This window comes from Trichophyton rubrum (assembly GCF_000151425.1).
Source record: "Trichophyton rubrum CBS 118892 genomic scaffold supercont2.4, whole genome shotgun sequence".
NCBI lineage: Eukaryota > Fungi > Ascomycota > Eurotiomycetes > Onygenales > Arthrodermataceae > Trichophyton > Trichophyton rubrum.
This window is the reverse complement of record NW_003456425.1, coordinates 1,895,282-1,920,882: the sequence shown is the minus strand read 5'-3', so window position 1 is coordinate 1,920,882 and position 25,601 is coordinate 1,895,282. Positions and strand designations below refer to the sequence as shown.

Below are 25,601 nucleotides of genomic sequence, written 5' to 3'. Positions count from 1 at the left end.
TGTGGGCTAGCATATTGACATGCCTGCATCAATAGAAAAGAAGAAAACTGCCCTTCTTCTTCTTCTTCTTCTTCTTCTCCCCTGCAGCGCCCAAACATGCATCTTAATAACACTGCCTGGCTGGATCTCGATGTCAATAGGCTTACTAAGCATAACTCCTATTGTCGCCCCTTTTTGCTTTTTCGGGCCGTCAATAACTAAGAAGCCGCGACAATAGGAAAGAGACGATGAATAGCGAAAAAGCAAGTCAAGGTAAGGAAGTACGGAGTAAGTTGTTGGCAGGGCAGTTATAGCAGAGGCAGCGACGAACAGCTTGGGAGATGCTATACGTCGCGCTCGGCGTAGCTCTGGATCATGCCCTCTAGCGTCGGCTCGTACTCCTTTAGCACCACCTGGTCGCCCTCCAGGACGGTGTTGGCCTGCACAAAGACCTTGCGCGGGACCTTCTTCTGCAAGACGACCGGACGCACCTTGGTCCCCCACCACTCGTTGACGTGGGTGCTCTCGTCGTAGAGCGCCTTGCCGGCCGCGAAATCCGCTGTGCTCTTGTACACATGCAGCTTCTGGAGGTACCGCTCGACCGCCGGCCGGCCGTGGCTGAGGATCTTCGACCGGTCGAGGTGGATTTCCAAGTCCGAGAGGTCGTCCTTCGCGTGCACCAGGCGCACGAAGTCGTTGCCGGCCTCCAGGAAGACTCGCAGAATGCTGAACCGCGCTTGCATGTGTGCCTGGCCCCATTTCTTGCTGCTCGGGTCCCAGAACTCGAGGGCGACGACGCCGGCGCGTGCCATCTGCAGGTAGCTGGCGTACAGGACGTCGCCTGCCACGCCGTTGATGTCCTCCTTGCCATCGCCAAAGCCGAACAGCTGTAGAATGCCAAAGTCGCAGCCCAGAGCCATGGCCACGCACTCGGCCCGGCACTCCTCGTACGAAGAGGCAATCGACCCAAAGACGGAGCTCCAGGTTTGGCCGGGCTTGTACCAGGTCGAGATGGGCTTGCCATCAATCGGACTCACCGGTGGCTTGGTGACGTCGAAGTTGTATTTGCCGGGGCTGGTCTCCTGTAGTAGCTTGCCCGTGCCATGGCCGAGCAGCTCGTGGATACCTACCTGGACTTCAAACGCGGCGTCACGGTGTTCACGGAACAGGCTCAGGTCCTGCTCGCGGATAAAAGGGATAGGCTCGTTAGGTGCCTTTGCGCTTAGCACGTTGCCCAGGGACACGTTCTTGAACCCCAGGTTCTGGCGGATATCGTCGTAGTTGGGGATGTTAATACCAGCGGGGATACCGCTGCCTGCAAAGCTCATCACTTCGAGCGAGGTAAAGTCAGGGCTCAAGAAGGTCTGCTTCTCAAATTCCTTGCCCCAGGGCAGCTTGGGGATCATCTTCTCAGCATTCTCCACCAGCTTGCTGAACGCCTTGGTCCGCTCCAGGTTGACCTATATATATGTAATACGTAGCCGTCAGTAAACGAATAGTGTATTCGAACAATCACCGGGTAGATACGTTACCATTGCTGCAAAGCCTTCCCACTCGCCTCGAACGCCGTGAGGGTCGCGGTAGGTCTCGACAAAGCCAATGTCAGACTCTACCATGGGGCCAATATCCCGAATCCAGTAACGCTGGCTCTCCTTGTAAGCCTCTATCGACCCAGTCGTAAACGACTTGAAGTACTCCTCGTGCATCTTCTCCTGTATCTCGTTTGCCGAGTTCGCGCCGGCCTGCTTGATGCTCTCTGCAATCTTCTTCATGATCTCGGAATAGTCACCGTACACAAGCGTAAGCTTCTTGCCGGCAAGTTTGCCTTCAAGATCCCATCCCTCAACATCTCCAACATCTCTATCCTTGCCAGCCGGCGATGTCTCACCAGATGCAATCAACAGCTCAAAGTTACCCTCCTTGGTCTTTCCGAGTCTCGTGTTTTCCAGTAGGAGCTGCTTTTTCTCTAGGAAATCACCGATCAAAGTGATCTCTTCCTTAGTAATCGTTGGAGAATCCGGGTAATACGTCGTCATCTGGCCCTTTTCCGGGTATCCCAGATGCATCAGATCTGGCGAGGCAGTCTCATATATCCCACCTCCAGTATTGCACGCAAGCTCGAAAAGCTTCTTCGTCTCCGGCGAGCCCGAAGCCAGAGCCTCGAAAGCATCTGACGGGATCCTAGGGATAAACTTGGAGTCGCCAAATCCCTTGTAGTTTCCACAGTTCCCCAGGAACTGCGCGGCATACTCAAGGAAAAACTGCAGGTTCTCGGAGCTTGTGTTTGTCTTTGCCGCCAGCCCCTTCCAGTCTCCCTTGCAGGAGTTGTAGAGAGATATTATAAGGTCGTATATCGGTTCCGATTCGGGGGAGACTTGACGGAGTGTGATTCTGGTTCCGTGGAAAGCAGCCCTGCAAGCAACCAACTAGTCAGTCCTGCCTATGCAAGAATAAACAGATAGATAAATAGCCAGCAATAGAATAGCCGACTGCAAGCTCACCTGCTGATGAAATGAGAGTATCTTTTGAGCTTCTCGTCCTTCAGAGCCTCAAAATGAGGCCGTATCTCAAGCCTCACAATCGTCGGCGGAGAGTCGGCCAGGTACTGGTGCTTCGTCTGGGTATCCATAGCTCCGGCGTTCAGCTTGCTACCACTACTCAAGAGATGCCGATAGAGAGACTTTGGCGGTGATCGTAACGCTGAAGCTGAAGCTGAAGCTGGAGGGAAAACTGGAGGAAAAGCTGGAGGCGGACATTGGTTGCGGAGAAGGGCGAGGGAGAAGAAGCCGCTGGACGCTCTGCTGCAGCTGCGGCGAAGAAGAGGGGTCATCGAAGGCATGCAAGGAGGCCTTGCCTTGGTTGCGATGTACCGATTTGCTGCTTAATCTAACTAACGGCCTGAATAATTAGTTAACGCGCCAATCCGGTAGCCTGGGCTTCCTGTACCTTTTTTTTCTTTTTTCTTTTTTTCTTCCTTTTTCTTTCCGCCGGCAGATTTTCACTGAATAGCTATTTATTAAATACGGCATCTCATGGACTTTCTTATCGATAACTAACTAATGAGCTCCTTAGTTAACTGGTTATTTATGTAGCTCGCTAACTTCAGGAGAGTTGGTTCTAGTTATACACGAGGATTCATGTTACGGGAGATAGCAGGTATAGAATTCTCTAATCATGGAAGTAATTTTTTCGTCATAAAGCTATGTTCTCAAAGGTATTGAATGCGCTCGAGTCTAGAGCAAACTATCATACTTATCCAGCCCCTGCTTTTGCTGCTGGTTGGAGGTGGCAGCCGGAGGTGAGGAGGATAGATTAGAAAAGGCCGACGTGGTGTTAGCTGAGGTAGCCGAATGACTCCGTTGGAATTGGTTGTTGCTCTGAGGAGGCGGAGCGATGGTATACGGAGATAAGGGCGCCATGGTATTCATCTGACCTTGGCTCTGCCATAATAAGCTGCCACTGTTAACCGGCCTGCCACCGATGGTAGGAATGTTGAAGGAGTTAGTGCTAGAAGAATTAAACTGGCTAGAACCCTGCTGCGCACCGAAGCTGTTGTTTCCCATCATCATCATGCTGCCCTGAGGAGCTTTGGGAGAGAGAGGCTGGAGGGTGGCCATTGAAGAGAGTGATGAAGTGTTGCTCTTATGACCTGGCTGCAGCGTCGGGAACGAGTTAATAGTCGTGTCGGGTGTGATTGATCGCATGTTTGCGTTCAGTTTGGCTAGTCCACCGTTTCCGTGTCGTGCCGTAGCAGCAGCAGCAGCAGCAGCAGTGCTCCCACTAGACCATGAGAATTGAGGCACAGTTTCTGTCTTCGTAGCAGTCTGAGCCATGGTAGCAGGCGAATCACCCCAATCATCCCAAGAGTCTATGGAGGGGGATGACGCCTTGTTTTTGCCTAGCACAAGGCGCTCGAAGTCGGTTTTGTCGCCGCCAGCTTCTCCCCCGTTATTCAAAGGAGACATCCTCCCGGTTTGGAGTGCCGAATTCTTAGAAAACCCTCCCGCATCACCACCTGATGATAGTTGTTGCAGCTTCTTTGTCTGCTCTCGCTCAATCTTTGATGACAGCGATTTTATAAATTCCATGAAAGAGGAAAATTGCTGGACATTGAGAAGCGGACCAAGTGCAAAACTCCAGAGGATTGGAAGGACTTCGAGTGCTGCGAATTCTATATCGACTATGTGCCCTACCTGTTTAAAGACATTCAGGGTGGCAATCATTACCGCTGGTTCTTTAGTCTTGATTGCCTTTAGCAATGGAATAAGCTTCTCCTGGATGGTATATTTGTCAAGAATAGAGTTAGAGCTTGACTTGGCTGCTGTCTGGGTGTCTGTGATAATTCCTGAAAGGTCGTCGTCTGTCGACCGGCTGCTGGGCTTCGATGAGCCACCGCAGAGAACGCAAAATGCCTCCAAACCCCGGATTTTGATTGCAAGACTGCTAGTTCTGGCAAATACAGACGCTATGGGGGGAAATATTGAGTCTTTGACCGTTGTATAATCAAGCACCGGAAGCATTATTGGTAGACACTTCATAGATGCATCTACTAATGAGTGCGTTGGTGAATCCAATCCAAGAAGTATCAGTGGTATCACTTCTATGATAAGCGTCAGTCAAATGAAAACAGGTAATTCTGGTGAAATGAGTGACGAACCATCTTTGAAAACTTTGCCAGAGCAGTTGTCAACAAGGACTTGCGTGTTCTCCAAGAGAACCATAAGCCCGGCATCTTTGCTTGTATCTCTTTCTTGCAAAGCACCCTTACCACTAGGCGGGAGAAATATTTCCTTCAGACGGGGAAGAACTTTATCAGGAACTAGTCTTTGGCTTGACGGGACCCGTAAAAGGATTTTGAACACATTCTGAAGAATAAGCGGCAGTAATTCCCTATCTTTGCTTTCCTCAAGCAATGCTCCTAGAACCTTGCGCTCTAGTACCGAAGTTGGGAACTCCGGCAAAATTCTTGATAGCCCCCTCATAAACTGTGACTTTTCATTTTGTGTTTTGGCCGGGAAAGTGTCCAAGAATCGGATGGTGGAAACGAGAACGTTATCAAAGTATTGAGATTGCTGGAATTCACTGGCATTCATCCGTTGGGCTGGTCGCCGGGTGATAAGCTTTGGCAGGACATGGTTTGCGAGGTCCTTTGGTATTGGTCCGGAAGAGAGGAAGTAATTTGATTGGGAAGGGATGGTAGAAGAGGAGCTAAGTAGTTTTTTATATGTATTCGTACTGTTATTAGTTTTCAGGGGAGAGGTATGGGGGGAGTTGAAGAGGGCCACTATTATAAGCCCAAGAGAGAAGAGATCTGCTGACGAAGAGACATTGGAGTCCATAACAAAGTCAGGAGAGGTATAGTCCAAATCAAGCTGTACAGACCTGGGCAGCCGGGGGTCATAATACAAGGCTTCCGATAATGCAAGGGACGGTAGTGGCGATTGTGAATCGGGATTTGAAGGCCCGGCAAAGGATAGGCCAGATATCTTCCAATCTGACTTTGCGTTTATGTAAATGGCGTCGGGAGTGAGATTTCCGTGCACGATTTTGGCAGACTCATGCAGGAACTCTAGACCCTTGCCAATCTGAAGAAGTCCCTTTTGAATCTCAAGCTCGTCAATCTCGAGATCCCGCCTCCTTCTTGATCCGTCAGCCTCTTCAATCATGTGCCGACTGACTCTCCCTCCAACACGACTGGAGAGTTCCTGGTCAGTTTTTTCCTGTAGAAGGCCAGAGAGCGATGCTGTGACCGCTTCTGTGGCAAATATCAAGCCGCCATTTCTCGTATCTTCCACCGGTTCAATTATCTGAAGAATGGACGGATGTCTCAGGCGGGCAAGGTTGGCAGCCTCCCGCTTCAGCCTCTCGACGACTTCTTCATGGGCCTTCTTTATCGAGGTAGCATTTGACCGGGAAACCAGCCCTCCAGCCCGAGGATCCAAGGACTTCCGGTCAAATATGAATATGGAGACAGCTTTTCCAGAGTTCTTGTTCTTGCCGTCATAGACCTTCCAAGCACCGGAAATGAACGAAGGATTGGGTGAATACTGGTAGTTATTCGATATGTTCGATGAGAATGACTTCAAAGCTGACGAGAACATGGTGAATAGTCCAACTGGTGATTCACGCTGAATGTCGCATCAAGTAAAGCTGGCTCCCCAGGAACATGTTGGTATTACTAGTTATCAAAACTCCCCGGGGTATCTTGCATCAAGTATCTACTCTAGCACCTGCAAAGCAGATATCGCACCTCTTGGGTCCGGGATGGGAGTGGGTAACTAACTATGATGTGAGGTCCCCCTTGGGCATCAAGTTTGAACGTTGACGCGATAGTTAGCGCGATGATAATCCAGGCAACACAACTCCTCAAAAGTCAATTGATAGGGCCAGAACAAATGTTTCTTCATAAACGCCGAGAACGCTGGTCCTCACCCCCTGAAACCTGGCACTGTATACTCCGTATACTAAGGCTGTCCGTGTCTGCTGGTGAAAGCTGGGCTGAGATGCTCCCTGGCCGTCTCGCCAGCCGCCGCGCCGTCCGATCTTCCCCTTTCGGCCTCTCGCAAAACCTGAAACCTCCACGTGACCTTACACGTGACCGTCCAGTGTCTCGGCCGGAAGAAGGAAAAATAAAAGGCCGAGAGACCCACCCGACAGCCGGTCAGCAAGCCGCGATCCCGTGATCCGATTGGCGCATAGGGGGCCGCAAGCGAAACGACCGCGGTTAAGCGTCCGTTTCTCCTGCTCTCGCCTCTCAATAATGATTTCATCCTGAGACGTGCAAGATTACGTGAGTCACTTATTCCTGTTGAACATATATGAACCATTGAATCCCACGAAGATCTGTCTTCTCCTTTTTGATTGATTCTGTTGAATTCTGGTTTATCCTTGCAATTATGAAGTCATTCGTCCCGTTAAACCGAACTCTCAGCGCAATGACCACCCCTAAAAGCCCTGTCACGACCAGGTTCGGCAGATATCAGAGAAACTACAGTGCCAGCCGCTCGCGCAGTGATGGCCTCCCCGGCATTGACTACTCAAAGCTCACCATCACAAAGTCTGAATCTCCCAAGCCGCTGCAGCAGAACAAGGACCTGGTATTTGGAGCCACCTTCACCGGTATTTCGCCCAATTCTAGCCGAAGCTATACCCGGCATGAGTTATCGAACCCAATACTGACCAGCATACCCTAGATCATATGCTTCAGGTGAAATGGAACACCAAAGATGGATGGCTTACTCCAAAAATCATGCCATACCAGAATTTGAGTCTGGCTCCGTCCGCCTCTGTCTTCCATTATGCGTTTGAGTGCTTTGAGGGTATGAAGGCCTATAAAGCGAAAGATGGCTCTATTCGCTTGTTCAGACCTGACAAAAACATGGCCAGACTGAACAAGTCAACCCAGCGCATTGCACTTCCAACCTTTGACCCCGAAATTATGACGAAACTCATCGGTGACCTTGTCAAGCTGGACGGTAGATTCATCCCAAGGTATGTCCTTTTTTTTTTTTTTTTTCTTTGGTTTTTTTTTTGGGTTTTTTGTTACGTCTCTTTTTTAACTTTTGAGTTTCCACGCCCTATGTATGGTTTCCCTGCTAACCTGGTCAACTCTGCCAGCGAGCGGGGCTACTCTCTCTACCTGAGACCAACCGTTATTGGAACGCAGGAGTCTCTCGGAGTTGCTGCTCCCGGTTCCGCTCTTCTTTTTGTAATTGCCAGCCCTGTTGGCCCATACTACCCCACCGGCTTCAAGGCAGTTTCTCTTGAAGCCACTGACTATGCTGTTCGTGCATGGCCAGGTGGTGTCGGTGACAAGAAACTCGGTGCAAACTATGCCCCTTGCATTGTCCCACAGATGGAAGCTGGAACTCGTGGTTTCCAGCAGAATCTCTGGCTCTTCGGTGAGGAAGAGTATGTCACCGAAGTCGGTACTATGAATTTGTTCATCGCCATGAAGAACAAGGAAACTGGCAAAAGCGAGCTTTTGACCCCTCCATTGGATGGAACTATCCTTGAAGGTGTGACCAGAGACTCTGTCCTGGCTTTGGCAAGGGAGAGACTTGTCCCAAGAGGCTGGGGTGTGTCTGAGCGCAAAGTCACTATGAAGGAAATTTCTCAGGCGGCAAAGGATGGCAGACTCATCGAGGTCTTCGGTGCTGGCACCGCTGCCATTGTCAGCCCTGTCCGTGATATCAGCTGGAAAGGACAAAAGATCGAGTGTGGCTTGAAGCCGAATGAGGAGGCTGGCCAGGTCGCCCTTGAGATGAAGAACTGGATTGAGGAAATCCAGTATGGTGAGGTTGAGCACGAATGGAGGTAACTATATATTCCTGAAACTCTTCCCCATAGGGCCTTGACGATGAAACTAACTCATACGATTGTAGTGTCAAAGTGTAAAAAGCCTCCTCTAGGCTACGGCTACCAGTGCCTGTCACCTTTAAGCGGGGAATAAGATCCGCGGCTTAGCGTGCTTTCTTCTTTTCTCGTTCTTCCTTATGAGCTACGGCGTATTGCAAATAGATTTCCCGTCATATAGACAGATGGGATAGATATCTAAGTAGTTAGGCGATTTGATTTCTTGTTGCTTTACGGGAGGGATATTTCAGACTCAGTTACAGCCAGTCGGTACGGATAGACAGTCGATAAAAATAGTCTAACGAATAACACAGCAGTACGCATACAATGATTTGGTCCCTGTCAGTCAAGTTTGCAATCGCAATATATTATCCGTAGCCGGTCCCAACGGAGTTTCCGAAGCTCACACGCCTTTAATGAGACGAAGCTCGAAGCAACATGCCGTTCGGGGTCAGTTTTGATGTCTCGTGCGTGGGGGTTCAGGCTCAATTCTTGACGGCCCTCCAAAAAACTCTTCGGAGTCCTCGGTGTGTTATCCAAGGATACCAGACAAGTATACGAACAAGTCTGCCACGTTGGCGCCTTTGCCTTCAACCTGAGTGGCCTGTCGCTGGCCATCCCTGAAGATGAGATCTGTAGCAGGCCGGAAGCCGACGCCCATGAATGGCTGACTGCCTAATTAGCTTGTTAACTAACTAGCGCGCCAAGGTTTCTGGGGAGGCGTTGCTATTTTTAGCATCTTGACTCTGCTCCAACCAACGGATGAAATCGTTAACCAACCAGGCGGCTCCAGGTCTATTTTTAGATAAATTAAAGATATGCATAAAAATACTATTGTCACGACCAATTCTGCTGAAGACACTCACCATTCATGCGCGGCGAATCAAGCTCATTCAAACTAAGCATAAGTCAGCGAATCAGTGGCCAGTGTTTTGACGGTCAGTCTGGCTATTTTGTGCACCTTGGATACGATGTTCCTAGCTGTGCGTGCATCAGAAGTCTGTCTGTCACACTGTGGAAGGGAGCCGATGAAACGCGGAAGGAATACCTAGTTGTCGATAAGTCACGACATCCTCAGGACGGGCATACGTGTTGCCGCCGATGGGTCAACTGGTTCCGCACCCCTGTTTTATATGACGCCTGATGGAGCGGGATTCAATGGAAAGAGCTCGCTAGCGGGTACCCAGGGGATCTCACCGCATCTCCATCGAAGTGAAGTTTCAAGTTTCCATAACGAGGTAAAACCCATCAAAGTCAATATTGGTACCTCCACCATGTATATGGAGTACAAGTGCGGAACTGGAGGAGCCGGGTTTCGTATTCTCAAACTCATATTCACTTTTCGCTATCATGTTTGGTCGAATAGAAGTGACGATTGCTGCAAGGGAACCCTTCGCTTCAACCTCGATACAACCGCGCTATCATATCGGTTCTGGGCCAGGTCAACCGGACATAATCCCCGTCAGCACTTTTCGTTTCTTCAAATCACCCCATAAAGTACTCCAAGCCTTCGGCTTTCAGTGGGAGCTTTCATGGTTTGTATGGTCGAGGCGATTATATATACGAGAAAGTCATGTAAACCAACTCCAGGGTACTTGGAACATCCCTGATAGTTCCTAGTCAGCACGAACCACCTGGATTGAATCACATGAGACTAAAATAGTGCTTTTACAAGCTCACCTTGGGGGAAGTTGCAGGTGTTGCTGTTGGAGTCAAGCAAGGAGCAGGAGGTACTGGCGTCTGCTTCGGGGAAGTGCTGGCTTTGCTGGGTCAATGCCACCCATGAAGCAGCTCGAGCACCCTTTTTTTTCCGGGCTGGTAGCTGTGTGCGCCGTAAGGTAGTTTATCTCCAAGTGACGATGGCCCTGATGACGTTGGAGGGTGGTATTGAATGGGTGATTACGTGCCAAACTTTCGAAAACATGCGCCTTTGTGGCGTTTCAATCACCACAACATCCTGTAGCCTGAACCCTTCGTCTGCATCGTCTCATCTTGGCTACAGCTTTAATTAGCTTGAATCTGGACCGCAATGCTTACTTAGCCTTGGTGTTCGCAAAAACCCAGTTCTCCCGCCCGGATGCTGTTCCTGGTTGGTGGTACACATCGGCCCGCGCTCAACTTTAGCTTTCGGGTATCAATACAACGACATGATCTAACAAGTGAGCTGCTTGGCTGCTGAGTTTCTTGATCCGAAGGTTGATCCTCGTGATCGCTGCGTATGGGCCGGAGACAGAGTTTCAATGTGAACTTCTTCTATACTGGGGTTATGTAACTATGTACAAGCTAGGCAAAGATGGAGCCCCAAAAAAAAAAAAAAAAAAAAAAAAAAAAAAAAAAAAAAAAAAAATTGGAAGAAGAATTGACGAAAAAAAACATATCTTCATGGTGGCCAGCAGCTCTCTGCCTGGTAGACACCGATGACCCAATCCGTTAAAAAAAAAAAAAAAAAAAATTAACAACAAGGCTGCTCATAACGGCATTACAAAGTGACACCAGTGCTTCTCAAAAGACTTAGTATCGTTGCGACATTGAGCTGCTCCCCGGGGCGGTAGAAATTGGGTACAAGTCTGAGTAGTCGTAATGGTACATCGGGCCCGACATCTTCATGTATGGAGACATGGTTGCCGCGATGGTTGCAGTGGAAGTGACTGCCAGATCGGACGAGGAGAGGTAATCCACGTCAATGCCGCAGTATCTTTCTGGTCTGGGGGATACAAAGTATGGGGGCGATATTGAAGGCTCTGGACCATCGATCCCCAGCCGCTGGCCCTGGACACCATAGATATCCGGTATCACCCCTGGTAGAGGAGCACAGGAGTATGACGCAGATATAGAGCCATCTGAATACGTGCTATAGGGAGAATACGTGACCATGGGAGCCGAGGATATAGAGCTGACGCTTTCATACGACTGAGAATACAGAGCCGGTGGTGATTCCTGCGTCAGTTGAAAGTTGGTATGGGGCGAGTTTGACGATAGTCTCGGCCGTAGAACAGGCTTCAGTGACCGGGCTGTGTGTTGTTCGATGTTCTCAGATTCAGCTGCGTAGGGGTCATCCCTGACCGAACTGCTCTCGTCAGGCGAGTGTTCGGGAGAAGAGGTTGTCTGCCTGAGTTGGTCCTCTTGCCTCTTCTTTAGCTTCTTGCCTGTGGTTAGGCCCGTTAGCAAAAATCAACCTAGTTATTCAAATCAAATGTGTTGATATTGACGGAAGAGAGAGGTCTCACGGTAGTTCCGTTGAGCGATTCTGTTCTGGATCCGACGTCTCTCCGCAAGATCGGATATCTTCGCCCAATCCTCGTTCGGGTGGGCATGGGGACTAAATGCACTCCTGACGGAGAACTTTGATACATATGATTCCTGACAGTGAGGTGGTTGGTTGTTTTGGTAGTCGGCCATGGTGGTATCCCAACGCTGAACGGCCGTTCTTTGAGTGGCTAGTTGGTTATCTGGGTCTGTAACCAGCTGGCTAACAGGATGGGCTACTGGGCAATGATGCTTGGGACGATGTGAACGAGTAGTGTACGGAGTAATAGCAATTGTGAATATCTGGTTTCATAGGATGTTGGGACAGAGGATCGGCCAAGGAATATATATACCTACATGTACATATGGGCCGACTCCAGATGATCAATGGCGATCCTATATATAGATCTAGAGGCATCAAGCAGATGTATACGGAGCACCCTGGTCGAGCAAATAAAAAAAAACTGAAAGGTTAGCCGGAAGGCTGAACATCCTGCTCAACGGGAAGACCGCCCCGAGTCAATCATGACCAAGAAGGCGAACCAAGAGAGAAGCCTTGTCCTATCCATGGCCAGCCGGAATGGGTAGAGGCTGATATCTCCCTCAGAAGATCCGCGGACATGCGTGGGAACTGTTGCAGGGTCCAAAGATCTGGCTCGCCGTCCAGTTATTCAGCGATCAATCAGTTAACTCTAGCTAACCAGGCAGTTGGTCATTTGGTAAACTAACTAGTTAACTACACGGCCGGGGCAGTTAGTGTATCAACCAACTGGCCGGCCTACAGAGTGCCCCTGCTGGCTTTCTGGATAAGTTAGTTCACCCCCAAGCTGTGTTAACCAGTTTCCATGTAGATGCATGAAACTAACTAATTACCACTTGCTCGTGGGCCAACGAGGGCCAACCCTCAATATCAGGACGAATAGCTGTATTGCGGTGCTGAGCCACCTTGACGGTAGGTTTAATATCAACAAATACGGGTAGCAAAAGCTGGCAGCCTTTTCTTCAGGCGTGCCTATATCACCAAAAACCAGCCTCATCCCCCCAACCATCCAAGCAGGATGCCTTGCTGTAAGCCGCAATTCCTCGTTTTCCCAACCGCCCTGGCCGGCATCCAGCATTAAATGGAGATGCATGTAAAACATTATGGCGGAGGCTTTTTCCACCCTCAAGGCCTTTTCTCCTGATCGATATTTTCTCGTTTTATTTTTATTTTATTTATTTATTTTTGCAGTCCACAGCACCCTTGCTCTTCGACCTCGCATTTGGTCGTTTCACGAGCTGTGGAACACACAGGCAGACGTCGACTCTGTCTTGCAGAATTCTATCCCAAATCGGAGAAATATTAATACTATGGCTGGACGGGGTGCGCAGGGCGTGAAGTAGTTGGTCGATGCACTTGTTCTTGCTGGCGCGTTGCCTCCTAGGGGCCGAGATAAAAAGCAGAAGGGAGGGAGATTGATACAACCACACATCATGACTCCAGTCTAGGCTACAAGCCGATTCGTAAGTAGCATATCCGAAGATATAGCTCATTTCGTTCGTGGTGTGCACTATTTAAAGAAGCAAGTCAGATAGCCAGCTTGGACTGGCATGGAGAAGACGGGCCGCCTTTAGGGGGCAGATGCTATTGTCGATAGATTAAGTGGAAGGATAGGGAGAGTAGTTAGTGGAAGAAGTGGAAGGATAGGGATTAGTGGAAGATAAAAGATGTAGGCGAGCTGACGGCCTCGTCTGCAATTACATGCTTGTACTATGTTTCCGTATTTTCGGTTTTTTTTTTTTTTTTTTTTCCCGTTTTTTCCCTCCCATCTCTTGATATATTCACCTGTCCTATACCGTGCATATTTGACATGGTCATAAAAGCAGCATTGAACACATATAACTCCTCTCTCAATGCGTGAACGCGTATCAAATAAAATTGGAAGTGATGAAAAATAAGCAACTACCAGTCTCCACAAAGGGAACGGGTTCAAACGGTGATGATTCGCCAAGAGGAGGCCAGGGGATATTTCTGCCTGTAAAAAATATAAATTAGCATGGAGTCCATGTTAAAAAGGTATTATTTTGTTGATGATAATAACAAGCAATAAAAGGATGCTTTCAGGGAAAATAAACTTACTTCTATTTACTCGCCTTGTCTCCGTTCGTGTCCATCGGATCCGTGCCATTCGGTGCGACTACCCTCCGTCGACGGATTGGTGCCTTCTTACGTTGGTTGATGACGTTCAGGGTTGCGTCTCTATCTTCTTGGTCTTCTTCATTTTCGTCACAGCCCGGACCATTTCCTGCGCGCCCAGAATGGTATATTGTCGTTTCGTCTAGTTCGTTGATGTCTTCTGGTTTCATCCTCAGCCACTTCATCCTTGGTCCAGATTTGGCACGCTCTGACACCTTGAAACCGTATATCCGGGGCTCGTATATTTTGCCAGCACCTAGACCTGGAGCGATGTTGGATACATTGAAACCATTGAGTTGGATCGGCTGGTTTGGAGGCTGTGAAATGGTGGACCCTGATGGGCTGTTGAGAGAAGTACGTCTTGCATTGGCTCCTCCAGCCAAAGCACTAGCACCGGACTCCGCCTTGGCTGCAACATCAAGCTCTGGAAAGGTCATGAAGAATAAACACCCGAAAGTTGTGCCAAAAAAGGCTCCGTCAACGGACTGGAATCTGCTGTTGGGAGGAGTATAGATATCCTGACAGCTGGGGCAGTATAGCTTCACTGTGTCTCTCCCAGGAATATCTGAACGGCCAACTGGTAGAACCTTGCACCCGCCGCAGAGGACTCGTGGACAGGATCCAAAATGCTGCAGCTGGTATTTTTCGAACATCTGCTGCATCCCCTGCCGAGAGGTTATGTAGCGTTGATGAATTAGCCCGTATAGCAGTTCCCCGGAGCTTTCGATAACGCTCAAGTCGCTTGCAACACGATTGTGTCTCCTTTCGGACTTCTTGTAGTCTGGAGACCGTTCATCTCCCAGGACGATATCCTCGTCCTCCTCATATTCGTCTTCGTCCTCTTCATCGTCCTCGTCCGAATCAGGCTCCACATCCAAAATAAGCTCTAGAGCCTCCTTATACCGTGGTACTAGAGCTCCCAATCCGGTCAGGTTGAAGTCGTCTTCGATGAATTCTTCAGAGACCTCTGCAAAATATTCATGGCCCATTAACGAGCAGTATGATGAGATCCATGTCTCGCCCGCCCCGTCCGATATTAAAGACATGGTAGTAAACGCGGTTTTAAAAAGATGGCAGTAGAGGTTAAGGGTCAAAGGGTACCTATTTGATAGATATATTGCGTGGTTATGAGAAGGGGTGACCGGGTGTTGTGAAGGTGAGGTAGTAGCAATAATATTATTATTATTCAAACTGAGAGCGGTTGCTCCTTGCACGCGAAGGTGGGATTTCAGGATAATGGCAGCGTGAGAAGGGATGTAAAGGTCACAGCGAAAGCTCTAGGGAGAAACGACCATCATCATGCAGAGTGATAGGGAAGTGACTTTTGTTGATCTTCGCAAAAACCCCCCACCGTCAGGTCCGTTTTTCCGATTGCAAGTCGCAAGTAGAGCGTGGTCGCCGGGCCCCTTACTAGCAAGCGAAGCTATATAGAACAATGTTCCGGCACCGGGAAGACGGATAGAGGCCGAACTCGTAAAGGATGGTGGGATAAATGGAGGCTTATTTGTGGTAAGTATCGATAACGAGCGGTTGAGCTGGTTGCGACAGGGATCTCGATGCTTTCTGTGGCCGATGCGAGAGCGTGCGGTAGCGAGAGACAGGCGGCCTGGAGGTTCACGGTACGGCAGATTCGCGGCAACAACGGTCGAACGTCCGTCGCGAGAGAGGAAGCAGAGCGTCGGCTTCACGAATTCCTCGCTGATTGATTGATTTCTTAATGTTTTTCCTTTCAACTTTTTGTTTTCGCTTTTCGAAGGTCTGGGTCGTCATGTGATGTGATGAGTAAGCACTCCTAAAGCAGAAACAGAAGAAGTCGACCATATCTTATTTGATATTGATATGCTGCGATACTGGTAGCTGGTAGATGTAGTAGAGAGTAACGGCGGAGGGTGTGCATTAAGGTCTAGTGATATTGAGGGTAGCCTTTTTTTTTTTTTTTTTTCTCTTTTTAAAGATAAATTGCCATCTGGCTCTGTGTGGCAGTGAGATGTGTACACCTAAACATAATCAACACAAGAAAAGTACCTTCCACCTGTCAGGTCATCAGAAGAGGTCCTGTATAATCCTTGAAAACTCCCCTTCGTTTCCCAGCACGGGTATCGTCTCTCCGGCGCTGGGTAAGGTATGATCAGCGCCAGTAAAGCCTCCTCCGTTCATCCCATCAGACGCCGAAGTAGTTGTGATGTACCCATTATAATTTTCAATCGCTTCAAACAGATAAGTAAGCTCATTGCTCATTTGCACGCCGTTCATCGGGCTGCTCCCTAGTTCTCCATTCGTGTGTTGGTGTGTTCCGTAGGGTGAGATCCCATCAACCGAATGCCCTGCAAGCCCAGCCATGGCTACAGCCGCTGTGGAATGGGGGTCTGCCGACTCTGTAGGTAAAGTATGGGGTAGCAGGCCGAGCCTTTCCCCGACTTCACGCAGCCCCTTGATCATTTTCCATAGCCGCTTGGATATATAAGACTTGGTGCTGAATCCCTTGACAAGGTTGAGAGCCATGTGAAATTCTTCGGTTAGCTGGCGGTTGAACTTGACTGGGGCGTGAGATATGGCAAGGAAGAGAACGACAAGAGCTCCAACAAGGAAATAATTGAAGAAGATCTGCTGTGAACGGTAGATGTCGGTTGTCCGGTTGAGTTCACTCAAGACACGAATGGTATCTTTTGCAATTTCCACCACTGTCTGAGCATATGCCATATTCTCAATGATGCTAGTCGCAGAGTGCAACACCGGTCGGTATATAAGTATCCTCATATGATTTCCTCGGATATATAAAACGTAGCGTAGCCGTTGTACACTACGGTTGACGCCTTCCGAATTGCGGGAGTTATCAACCGAATAAAAGTTGAGGGGATCTGGGATGTGTTTCATCCACTCGACGATCTGATAGTCAAGGTAGCCCATCCTGTCCTTTTTGATGGTCAGGTCGGCCTTTGACCCAAAGCCGGAGTACCATACTTTGGAAGCGATGCGGCAGTAATGAACCATGGCCCTTAAGTAAGGGACACCCTCGTCCTTGATCGGGTTATTTTACAGTTAGTCACTCGGATTGAACTTACTCGGAGGGTCGAGAGAAAAAGGACAGGTTAACTCACTGGCTCGGGTAAGCATGGATCGATATCTTCATCCTGTATGACAAAGGGAAGGCCGGTTCCAAAGGCCCATCGTTTGTCCAAGGTGTATACAGACCAAAAAATTCGATAAACGGTGGTGATATCCTCAGGGGAGTGGAACATTTTCAAGACGGCATCCCGTCGATGTAGTCCCATTTCAATGCACATTCGAGCAGCAAGTCCAACCATCCGATACGCCAGGACTTCATCGTCCGTGTGAAAGTGATAGGTAGCCTGTGTTTGAGAGTTAATATTGGAATAGGGGGCGAGATAGGGGGAACGCATTCAAAAAAAAAAAAAAAAAAAAAAAAAAAAAAAAAAAAAAGTACTAACGACAAGGGCTAGGAGCTTAATCATCTTCAAGTCTCCCTGCTCCCAAAGGTTGGTCTCTATCTTGTCTTTGATACTGATGTACAGCCGAGTGCCTAGCTCGCTCTGTCCGTTCCCTTCAAGGAGAAGCGTGATGGCCAGTACTATCTTCAGGATCGCAGTATCGTCATCATTCAGACAATCAGCACTGGTCCTGGACCGTCCCGTACAGACATTCCGGTCAGCGGCTTCTAGGAAGGCGAAAAGGAGGTTTGTCTGCGTGATCATCTTTTCCACATCGAACATGGGGTACATCTGCCCTATTTCTTCCTCGTAGACTCTACACAACCGAATGGCCTCCTCCCGCTTGATTGCGAACAACGGGTCCTTGTTTGACGTTAGCGAGTTCGCATATAGCGCAGACGAATGGTATGGTGGTGTCTGTGTGGGCGTGGCGTCTTGTGCATTGTATATCTCCTGTGAGCCGTCATCTATATGGGTGATGCCCATGGTCTGGAGACTGGATTTGGCCACGGCGAAATTGAACGCGGTGCTAGTAGGCCCATGGAACCGGAGATGTTTCGTCCTCGGCTTTGGTATCAGGATATTCTGCGTCTCGAACGTGGGCTGGTGCCAGGATGTCGACCTCGACGCCTCACGGCTTAGCTGGGAGGCGTTGTCCACCGCGGGCGACTCGGTCTGTCGATGGAGGCCATTAATGCTCTCAAACAGGGTGTTGACCTGCTCCTGAAGCCGCTCGATACGATCTTTCATGGACCGGAACTCCCTACAGCACCGAGGACGTATGTATCAGCACGAAATTCGAGGGCAATCTTAGATAAAAATGAAGGAAAAAAAAATACTACATTATAAGATGTACTGAGCGAGCCTACTCGGAATCCTTGAAATTGCTTTGACAGCAGTTCGGTGAATAGAGACCTGCAGCCCGTTAGCATCCCTCCCGTCTCTTTCATAGACCGAAACCAGCTCTGGGAGGGCGGGTATAGAAAAGTACACTCGAGAGATAGATGTCCGCAGCGCTGGCAGGGCACCTGGCCGTTGCACTTGATCTTGCGCCTCTTGCACTCGTTGCTTTGCACCACCAGGTTAGCTGCTTGACCAGAAACAGATAAACAGGATGGATCAGACGCACCATGCTAGTGAGATGTATCTGTTCCTCTTCGCCCGCGTCTGCGTGCCCGTGGCAGGCTCTGCCTTGCGCTTCCCATCGTCCGTCGTTGCCGTCGTCGTCGCGGTGGGCGTCTGACCGTCGGTAGGAGATTTCGAGGACATCGTGCGAGCGTGTCTTCCTTGTCCCAGACAGGCTATCTCACTAGTCAGGTCCAGCGCATCCCAGGACTGGCCATATGCAGCGAGTCCGTCCGTCTCGCTGGCCGGAGAGAGAGAGCAGCAGCAATCTGGGGTAAACGTTTAGTGATGGCAGCTCGGCGCTCGCCTTAAAGCAACAAGCAAAGGGGAAAAGTGCGATGGGCTGGCAGCGTCCTCCCGGCGAGCGAGGGGCGGCGTCCCTTAGTCGCTTGGCTGGAGCTGCCTGGGCCCGAGCTATTCGTCGCTGGCTGCTGCTGGGCTGCTGCTCGTCCGCAGACCCGAGCAAGCTGGTGGTGCTGGTGCTGGTGCTGGAGCTGCCTTAATTATTATTATATATCGATTGCACAGAGCGCGGAGTCCTGGTGCGCGGTCACGATCGTCGGGTGGCTGCATATCTCCTCTTCTTCCTTTGCTGCGGCGATGACGGGCGCTGCTTCGCTTCGGTATCTCGCCCTTGACACGCTGGCCACGGACTGCGTTGCGCTCTTCCGTGAGTCCTGCTTCAAGGCCCAGCTGCCGGTCGTCCTGCCTCGAGGCCTTTTCCGAAACTACCGCGCTGTCTCCCGGTGGTTTGACCCTCGTCCTCCTCCTGTTGCTGGTGCTGGTGCTTCCTCCGCACCGGCGTCGAATCCCGGCCTCAACTACGCCTATCTCGAGCAGCACGGCGACTGCTACGTGCCATTGGAGCTGACTATACCCGGCGGACAGGATGGGATCGTCTTCGAGCGGGCTCACCGGCCGTTGAGCCTGTTTCTCCAGTGGACGCGGTCGGTACAGTCGACGTCGGCCGCAGAACCACAGGACGGGCCACGGCTATACCTCGCTCAATGCCAGCTCCTGGATCTACCGGGCTCGCTTCGGGATGACTTCCCGACTCCCTCATATGTCATGCAGGCCGGCAAGGGAGACATCTACGATACCAATATATGGATTGGGCTGGCTCCGACTTACACTCCTCTGCACCGCGACCCAAACCCGAACCTGTTCGTGCAGCTGGCCGGCTCAAAACATGTCAGGCTGCTAGCTCCAGATGTCGGACATGGGGTGTTTGCTCAAGTCAGGGAAACACTAGACTCGGCTCGAGCAGGACATGGCCACAGCTCGGCCATCAGAGGTGATGAGATGATGAAAGGGGCAGAGCGCCAGCTCTTGGACCGCGCCGTCTGGGACAATAATAACGAACACATGCCGGGCACAACTCAGGGCATCGTCGGATATGATACCATTCTCCAGCCAGGGGACGCTCTTTTCATCCCGACCGGATGGTGGCATAGTATCAAGGGTGTTGGTCAGGGAATCACTGCTTCCGTCAGTATACCAAAAAACACATGCAATATAAACTGAAACCAATGGTTAATATCTAACCTCCAACAGGTCAACTGGTGGTTCCGGTGAAGCCAAACAAAGGAAAAGAAAACGAAAATCTAATTTTTGCTATGCAGCGAGGATAAGAATATGCATTGTAAATTGGGTCTATTCGCTATACAATATACCGGCCCTTTACAATCGACAGAAAGCGTCAGTTAGCCGGACCGGAAAAAAGAGGGGGTATCTCCTTTTAAAATATGAAGTTCAAAATCTTCTCAAACAGGTTCCTATGAGTCAAAGTCATTAGAAACTCATGTACCACATCCACATCGAGAACTAGAGCACATCAACGGAAAAAAAAAAAAAAAAAAAAAAAAAAAAAAAGCGTCTTACCCTGGAGGCGTCGGTACATAGTTCCGAGTATACACCTCGATTTCCTCCACGCCATCAATCAAATCTACCTCCTCAGGCTTCAAAAACTTGGTGCGCTTGAACCACTTCCATCCCAAGAATATCAATGGGCATACAGCAATCATTGTATAGGAGAAGAGGAAAGTTGGTAGGCTCCAATTTCCGGGCAAGAACACCGGGTATCCCCCAACAAAAACCATGACAAAAGGACCAATAAAGGCATAATATGAAAGATAAGGCTGGAATCGACTCTTGAACGGCAGTGAATCTCTCGAGATACCCTGTGCCTTCAGTGCCTTGTAGAACCGCATATACGTGAATGTTATGGCGGAGAAGTTGAGCAGCTGCGATGCCGTGACGAGGTTGACGAACCACTGCAGTACGACAGAGGCGCTGTTTGATACTTGTAGGAAGCTCAACAGTGCAATGAGCAGTACAATGCCCACACAGTAGATAGGAACCCCGTTCTTCGCGCAGCGGGTGAAGATGCGAGGTGCTTTGCCTTCGAGAGCTAGGCCATAGAGGCACCGGCTGGCACAGTAGACGTAGCTGTTTCCGGCACTGAAAGCTGCAGACAGGACCATGGCATTGACAATGTCTGGAAGTACACGGATCTGCAGTCTGCGCATGGAGATGACATACGGCGATGCAGTGGCACCTGGTAGATCCTTAAGAAATGCATCTTGCATCGTCTTGTCGTTGAAAGGCACATTCACACCAATGGCCAGGCTCCCGAGCATGAAGAATGCAGTCAGTCTGTAGAACACAGCCTTGTAAGCCTTTGGCATCGACACCCTCGGGTTTTCTGCCTCCCCAGCTGCCATGGAGACATAGTCAGGTCCTGCAATTGTAAAACTAGCGAGGATCAAACACTGGAGAAATCCTAGCCATAGACCAAGGCTGCCTGTCTTGTAAGTAGTAGTGAACGCTCCAGGATCCCTCCAGTATCGAAACCCATATCGATCCCCTAAGGGGTTCCCGCCAATCATGGTGACAAATGTATAGCATAGCACACCGACGATGAGTACGACCTTTCCTAGTGATAGCCAGAATTCTGACTCTCCATACCATTGGACAGCAAAGACATTGAACGCTCTGGTCGATCAAGGAGTTGTCAGTAACCTTCGTACCTTGAGGGAAGGAAGGGGGGGGGGGGGGGGGGGGGGGGGGGGGGGAAGGGGTTTAATCGATATACGCATAAAGCAACAACGGGACTGTGCACGTACGCATAAAGAACTATGACAATGGTTATGATGGCTGCGGCCGGCACAGCATCGCTCCAATAATGAATGATGAAATTGCAAGCCACGATCTCGAAGGGAACCAGGGCGGCCTCGAAGATGAAGAAGTTCCATCCAACGGCAACTCCGAAAGCCTCATCAACGAAACGGCCTGCAAATCTCACGAAGGGCGAAGATATAGGTAAATACGTTACCATTTCCGCCGTGCCTACAGAATCCCAAGGGTAGAGAATTAGCTATTTACATGCTGCATGGGGGCATGGGTGCTTGTTGGCAGAAGAGGGCAGGCTTGTGACATTGTCGAACAGGATGGCTGATAGTAGTTTCCGAGGGTTCTTACACATAGTAATGGCCAAGATGAAAGTGCACCTATTAACCGTATAAGAGTCAAACGTTTCCATGATAAAAAAAAAAAAAAAAGGAAAGAAAAGAGAAAGGAAAAGAAGAAGAGCAACAATGCGCAGGAGATAAAATCGGACGCAAATAAGGAATTAAGGGAAGTCATGGTGGGCAATGTTTTCGTCCTCGAAAATGGCTAGAAGTCTCTGAAGACATGTTCAATGAACCAAGAATGTTCAGGTTCACATAGTCATAGCTAATTGTTCCCATGCAATGCTATTCCCATAGAAGATGGCGGTCATTCCTGGTGTTCCGTTCGAGGTATTGCACCCAGCACAGAGGGAGAAGCACCATCTGTCTCCATACATATTTCGATGTCTTTGAATGGGTATAGATCTCACAAAAGGCACAGCAGACAGAGTACAGGGAATGTGTCTTGTCAACGAACAGAGTAGAAACAACGTCGTCCAAAGGTGTATGTAGGGGGTGTAGAGGGATGCACAGTGCTGGGGAAACATACCACCAAGAAAACGCGATAAATAGACTTGCAGGCCCACCGCTAAGCAAACCCTTGCCGATTTGAACAAAAAGAGCAGTGCCGATAGTCCCTCCGATTCCTATCAATTGAATATGTCGAGCCTTGAGATTGCGGTGGGTGTGGTCAGCACTGATCTTTTCCGGCCCTGGGACTTCTTCGTCGACACGTTGCCCATATGCGGGAGGTTCATCAGGGCCCTTTTCCCTTCTCTCCGCGGACTCCTTTCGCCGGGACATGGCCCCCATAGTGCCTACGTCGCAGACTATCTGCGGGAGGCTCAAGGCAAGAATAAGACGGAGTTATAGGGAAACTTGGGAGAGAGAATGATCATAAAGCTCAACGACGCACAAGTGGAGCTTCATATAGTTATTATATTTAAACGAAACAAATAATAGACTAAGGGAAGTCCATGGCCCGGTGATAAAAAAAAAAAAAAAAATATTGCTGCATACCCATGCAGCCCAGTCTCTTGGAGAGTAATGCAGCAAGTCAAAGAGATAATTTGACCCGTGAGATCCACCTCGGGAAAGAGCTGTGAAAAATGTTGCGTCCACAAAGCAAGCACACATCAACCCAGTAAAAACGAGGAGAATCAGGGATTTTCCTCTCACGGCAAGCAGAGCTTAACATGGGAAAAAGGCTATCGGCTTTGCCACCCTCAGCTAACTCAGGCACACTTGCTTAGTTACTTAATTAGTTACCTTTGGCCGAGCCCTTGCATGTGGCCGACGGACCCATAGCGTTTGAGGGGTCCCATTTGAAAAAAGGTGTTTATCCCCTTGACCTTGGGCGCTAAGCCGCGGTCAAGAAACGAAACAATGCATTATTGCGAGCAGACAGCAATGGTAGCCTCTCTCTGTTGTTGGTTTGTCAATGGCAAAGGAGGTATTGGTCAGTTCGTGGTGTTGCATTGCTGTGAGGACGGGCTGAACCTTAAACTAATGGCGACAAGGAATCAGAAGAGAACAGCTCACCAGGCTTGATCCTGGAGAAGTCGGCTGCATGGGCAGACTGTGTCTTGATCATTATATGAGAATTTTGATCGTCAGGCCGCTATTTAGGCCGGAATCCATGGAATATAGACTGATGTCTGCCTTGTGATACCTCCAACCCGGGGGTCTTTCGTCCAAGGATGACGATACCAGGGGCCATTTTTACCTAGATGAAGCTGTTAGCATAGCACAAGTAGCCAGCTAGTATGGCCCTTCGAGCATTGTTACCGAAGTGTAGTAGGTGTAGATATCAAGTCATAGCGATAGTCAAATAACAGCAACCACTCCCCTCTGTAACGTCCGGAGCCTCAGACTAAAACACAGATAGCTGCGGATGGAGTGTATGGTATCTGGTTTGCCCTCTCCATGCTATTCCCTAGCAAAGAGTTGTTCATAGTGGCGACGATGACGATCGACAAGTAGAGTAACAGAGAGGCTGTTAGAGCGCCTGACAGTGGTTATTGTTGGTGATTATGATGATGACGATGCGGGGCTTCTAACTATTGCTTCTGCTCCCCGCCAAACTTCAACCTCGGAAGCTGAACATCGCCTAATATTCAACCATTTCAACGCCGTCCGGAGAACAACTTTTGATAGCCATCTAAAGGGAAAAGAAGAAGAAGAAGAAGAAGAAGAAGAAGAAGAACAGGCACTCACATACTCACTGATTAACATGGCTGACCCAAAGAGCATCATGTCTCCCGTGGCCACGAACCTCAACCCACCAAAGAACGACCCTATCTCGCTCGCAGACCTAGCAAAATCAGACGGTAAGCCAGCCAGTATCTTCTTGAGGCCGCCTGATTTGTGCCTATATATATATTATTGCCGCTCGTTTCGCTGACTTCTTGTTTGATTCGCGCCAGGCTCTGATCCCAGCCGTCCTATCCTCGTTGCCATCAAGGGAGACGTCTTCGATGTCTCTGGAAACTCGGCATATGCTAAGGGAGGGAACTATAACGGTGAGCACTGGATGGGACGGTGATTAACTTCATATACTGATGGTTATATGTAGTATTTGCTGGCAAGGATTCCTCCAGAGCCCTCGCAAAGTCTTCCCTGAAGCCAGAGGACTGTGTTCCCCAGTGGAGTGATCTGGGAGACAAGGAAAAGGGCGTCCTAGAAGACTGGCACAAGTTCTTCAGCAAGAGATATAACATCGTAGGAAAGGTTGCGGGAGCAACTAACCTATAGGATCTATATTTCTAATGAACTTCCTCCTTTTCTTCCCTGGTTCAGCTCTATGCAATGCACATGACGGTATTAAACATTCTAGTCTATAGGTTTTTCCACTGTATATCTATCCTAAATAACGACGAAACATGCCTTTTTTTTTTTTCCGGTTGATATGAATAAGACAGCGCTCTCATAACACTCGCTAAATATCAGCAAAGGTTCAATATTCATTTCCTGTTCCTTCTTAGCATCCGCTTTCTAGCAATGATTCTATTCCGCTTAGCAATGTCATTGTTCTTCTCCGTGGACGAGACCTTCTCTGGGGCCTTTCCAGCTTTCTGTTCACATTTTCCTGCTGGACTTTTGCCATTCTTCGCCCCCTTGGAATTACTCTTGGAGCCTTTGCCTGCCCTTGGCCTCTCGCTCTGCTTCTCATCCTTTTCATCACGGCGGCGCTTTATACCGCGCTGAGGGCCTTCCTCCCTGTTAGCTTCTGTACCAGCTTTTCGGATATTCATTTCTCGTTCTCGCCTTCGGTTGACAACCTGGGCGTTTTCAAGGGCAAATTCCACAATGAGACGCTTCTTTCTATCCGCCGGGTCAGCATTGGGTGTAGACGCAGACGCCTCAATGGCATGGCCGTTCAACCATCTGAGCCCCATTAAACTGTTTCTGTGGGTAGCGTATTCGATGAAGCCGTAGCCCCTACTCCTGCCCGCACCAGACTTTTCGCTCATCTTCGAGCCATCCTTGCCCTCGAAAACAACTTTTGCCTGTTTAACAATGCCCTTTTTCTGGGCCTTGCGCAGGTAATCGGCCTCTTTCATCAAGGCAGCGCTTCGACGAGACTCTTCCCAGGATATTGGCTTACGAAGGCCGTTCTTGACATCCTTTGCAAAACCGACCACGGCCTCACGTGCAAGTGCTTTGAGGGCTTTGGAATCAATGTGTCGTGTCAAGTTGCGGACAGAGAGTCGGGTAAGACTGACGTGCAGCATAGGATTGTTCTTGACAAGCTTTTGACGCTGTTTGGCACTGGCTTCTCTCATTCTTCTCTCTGTTTCAGAGAGTTTCGCATATAACGGG

At 49.5% G+C, this 25,601-nt stretch overlaps 10 protein-coding genes across 14 annotated transcripts in view; 3 read left to right on the top strand and 7 right to left on the bottom strand.

Annotated features, from left to right (window-relative positions):
• Positions 1-323: 323 nt before the first annotated feature.
• Positions 324-2,809, bottom strand: TERG_04614 (uncharacterized protein; the record flags this gene model as incomplete). The annotated part of the gene is made up of 3 exons (XM_003235511.1): positions 324-1,439; positions 1,512-2,391; positions 2,481-2,809. 3 exons carry the CDS (start codon positions 2,807-2,809, stop codon positions 324-326), a joined length of 2,325 nt encoding a protein of 774 aa, XP_003235559.1.
• Positions 2,810-2,972: 163 nt separating this feature from the next.
• On the bottom strand, positions 2,973-6,459 carry TERG_04613 (SCY1 protein kinase). The gene has a single exon (XM_047748288.1). It carries the CDS (start codon positions 6,078-6,080, stop codon positions 4,596-4,598), a length of 1,485 nt encoding a protein of 494 aa, XP_047604266.1. The 5' UTR covers positions 6,081-6,459; the 3' UTR covers positions 2,973-4,595.
• A 232-nt stretch (positions 6,460-6,691) lies between these two features.
• Positions 6,692-8,800, top strand: TERG_04612 (branched-chain amino acid aminotransferase). 4 transcript variants are annotated; one of them, XM_047748287.1, is made up of 4 exons: positions 6,692-7,098; positions 7,173-7,470; positions 7,597-8,295; positions 8,364-8,800. In XM_047748287.1, exons 1-4 carry the CDS (start codon positions 6,876-6,878, stop codon positions 8,374-8,376), a joined length of 1,233 nt encoding a protein of 410 aa, XP_047604265.1. In that variant the 5' UTR covers positions 6,692-6,875; the 3' UTR covers positions 8,377-8,800. The 4 variants fall into 4 exon arrangements, with proteins under 4 accessions (XP_047604265.1, XP_003235557.1, XP_047606343.1 ...); XM_003235509.2 differs by having other exon boundaries at positions 7,597-8,800; XM_047749827.1 differs by having other exon boundaries at positions 6,692-7,470.
• Positions 8,801-10,845: 2,045 nt separating this feature from the next.
• On the bottom strand, positions 10,846-13,236 carry TERG_04610 (uncharacterized protein; the record flags this gene model as incomplete). The annotated part of the gene is made up of 3 exons (XM_003235507.2): positions 13,051-13,236; positions 11,562-12,901; positions 10,846-11,480 (listed from the first exon to the last, which is right to left on the bottom strand). The coding sequence occupies exons 2-3, from the start codon at positions 11,731-11,733 to the stop codon at positions 10,846-10,848; spliced, it is 807 nt and encodes a 268-aa protein (XP_003235555.1). The 5' UTR covers positions 11,734-12,901; positions 13,051-13,236.
• A 137-nt stretch (positions 13,237-13,373) lies between these two features.
• Positions 13,374-15,174, bottom strand: TERG_04609 (uncharacterized protein). Of its 2 annotated transcripts, XM_047749826.1 has the most exons (2): positions 13,700-15,174; positions 13,374-13,595 (listed from the first exon to the last, which is right to left on the bottom strand). In XM_047749826.1, the coding sequence occupies exon 1, from the start codon at positions 14,800-14,802 to the stop codon at positions 13,702-13,704; it is 1,101 nt and encodes a 366-aa protein (XP_047606342.1). In that variant the 5' UTR covers positions 14,803-15,174; the 3' UTR covers positions 13,374-13,595; positions 13,700-13,701. The 2 variants fall into 2 exon arrangements, with proteins under 2 accessions (XP_047606342.1, XP_003235554.1); XM_003235506.2 differs by having other exon boundaries at positions 13,374-15,174.
• A 524-nt stretch (positions 15,175-15,698) lies between these two features.
• On the bottom strand, positions 15,699-18,655 carry TERG_04608 (uncharacterized protein). Its single transcript, XM_047748286.1, has 6 exons — positions 18,335-18,655; positions 18,197-18,273; positions 18,075-18,120; positions 17,206-17,968; positions 16,855-17,106; positions 15,699-16,774 (listed from the first exon to the last, which is right to left on the bottom strand). Exons 1-6 carry the CDS (start codon positions 18,472-18,474, stop codon positions 15,800-15,802), a joined length of 2,253 nt encoding a protein of 750 aa, XP_047604264.1. The 5' UTR covers positions 18,475-18,655; the 3' UTR covers positions 15,699-15,799.
• A 275-nt stretch (positions 18,656-18,930) lies between these two features.
• On the top strand, positions 18,931-19,905 carry TERG_04607 (uncharacterized protein; the record flags this gene model as incomplete). Its single annotated transcript, XM_003235504.1, has 2 exons — positions 18,931-19,818; positions 19,885-19,905. The coding sequence occupies 2 exons, from the start codon at positions 18,931-18,933 to the stop codon at positions 19,903-19,905; spliced, it is 909 nt and encodes a 302-aa protein (XP_003235552.1).
• A 163-nt stretch (positions 19,906-20,068) lies between these two features.
• Positions 20,069-22,592, bottom strand: TERG_04606 (uncharacterized protein; the record flags this gene model as incomplete). The annotated part of the gene is made up of 5 exons (XM_003235503.1): positions 20,069-20,105; positions 20,212-21,324; positions 21,456-21,678; positions 21,811-21,839; positions 22,330-22,592. The coding sequence occupies 5 exons, from the start codon at positions 22,590-22,592 to the stop codon at positions 20,069-20,071; spliced, it is 1,665 nt and encodes a 554-aa protein (XP_003235551.1).
• A 1,420-nt stretch (positions 22,593-24,012) lies between these two features.
• Positions 24,013-24,533, top strand: TERG_04605 (uncharacterized protein; the record flags this gene model as incomplete). Its single annotated transcript, XM_003235502.1, has 3 exons — positions 24,013-24,109; positions 24,206-24,301; positions 24,355-24,533. The coding sequence occupies 3 exons, from the start codon at positions 24,013-24,015 to the stop codon at positions 24,531-24,533; spliced, it is 372 nt and encodes a 123-aa protein (XP_003235550.1).
• Positions 24,534-24,742: 209 nt separating this feature from the next.
• Positions 24,743-25,601, bottom strand: part of TERG_08821 (uncharacterized protein) — a gene marked incomplete at both ends in the record, with an annotated part of 2,298 nt that continues 1,439 nt past the window's right edge. The window contains one exon of the mRNA XM_047749011.1: positions 24,743-25,572. Coding sequence (XP_047604263.1) covers positions 24,743-25,572 — 830 coding nt within the window. The remainder of the gene's footprint in view (positions 25,573-25,601) is intronic.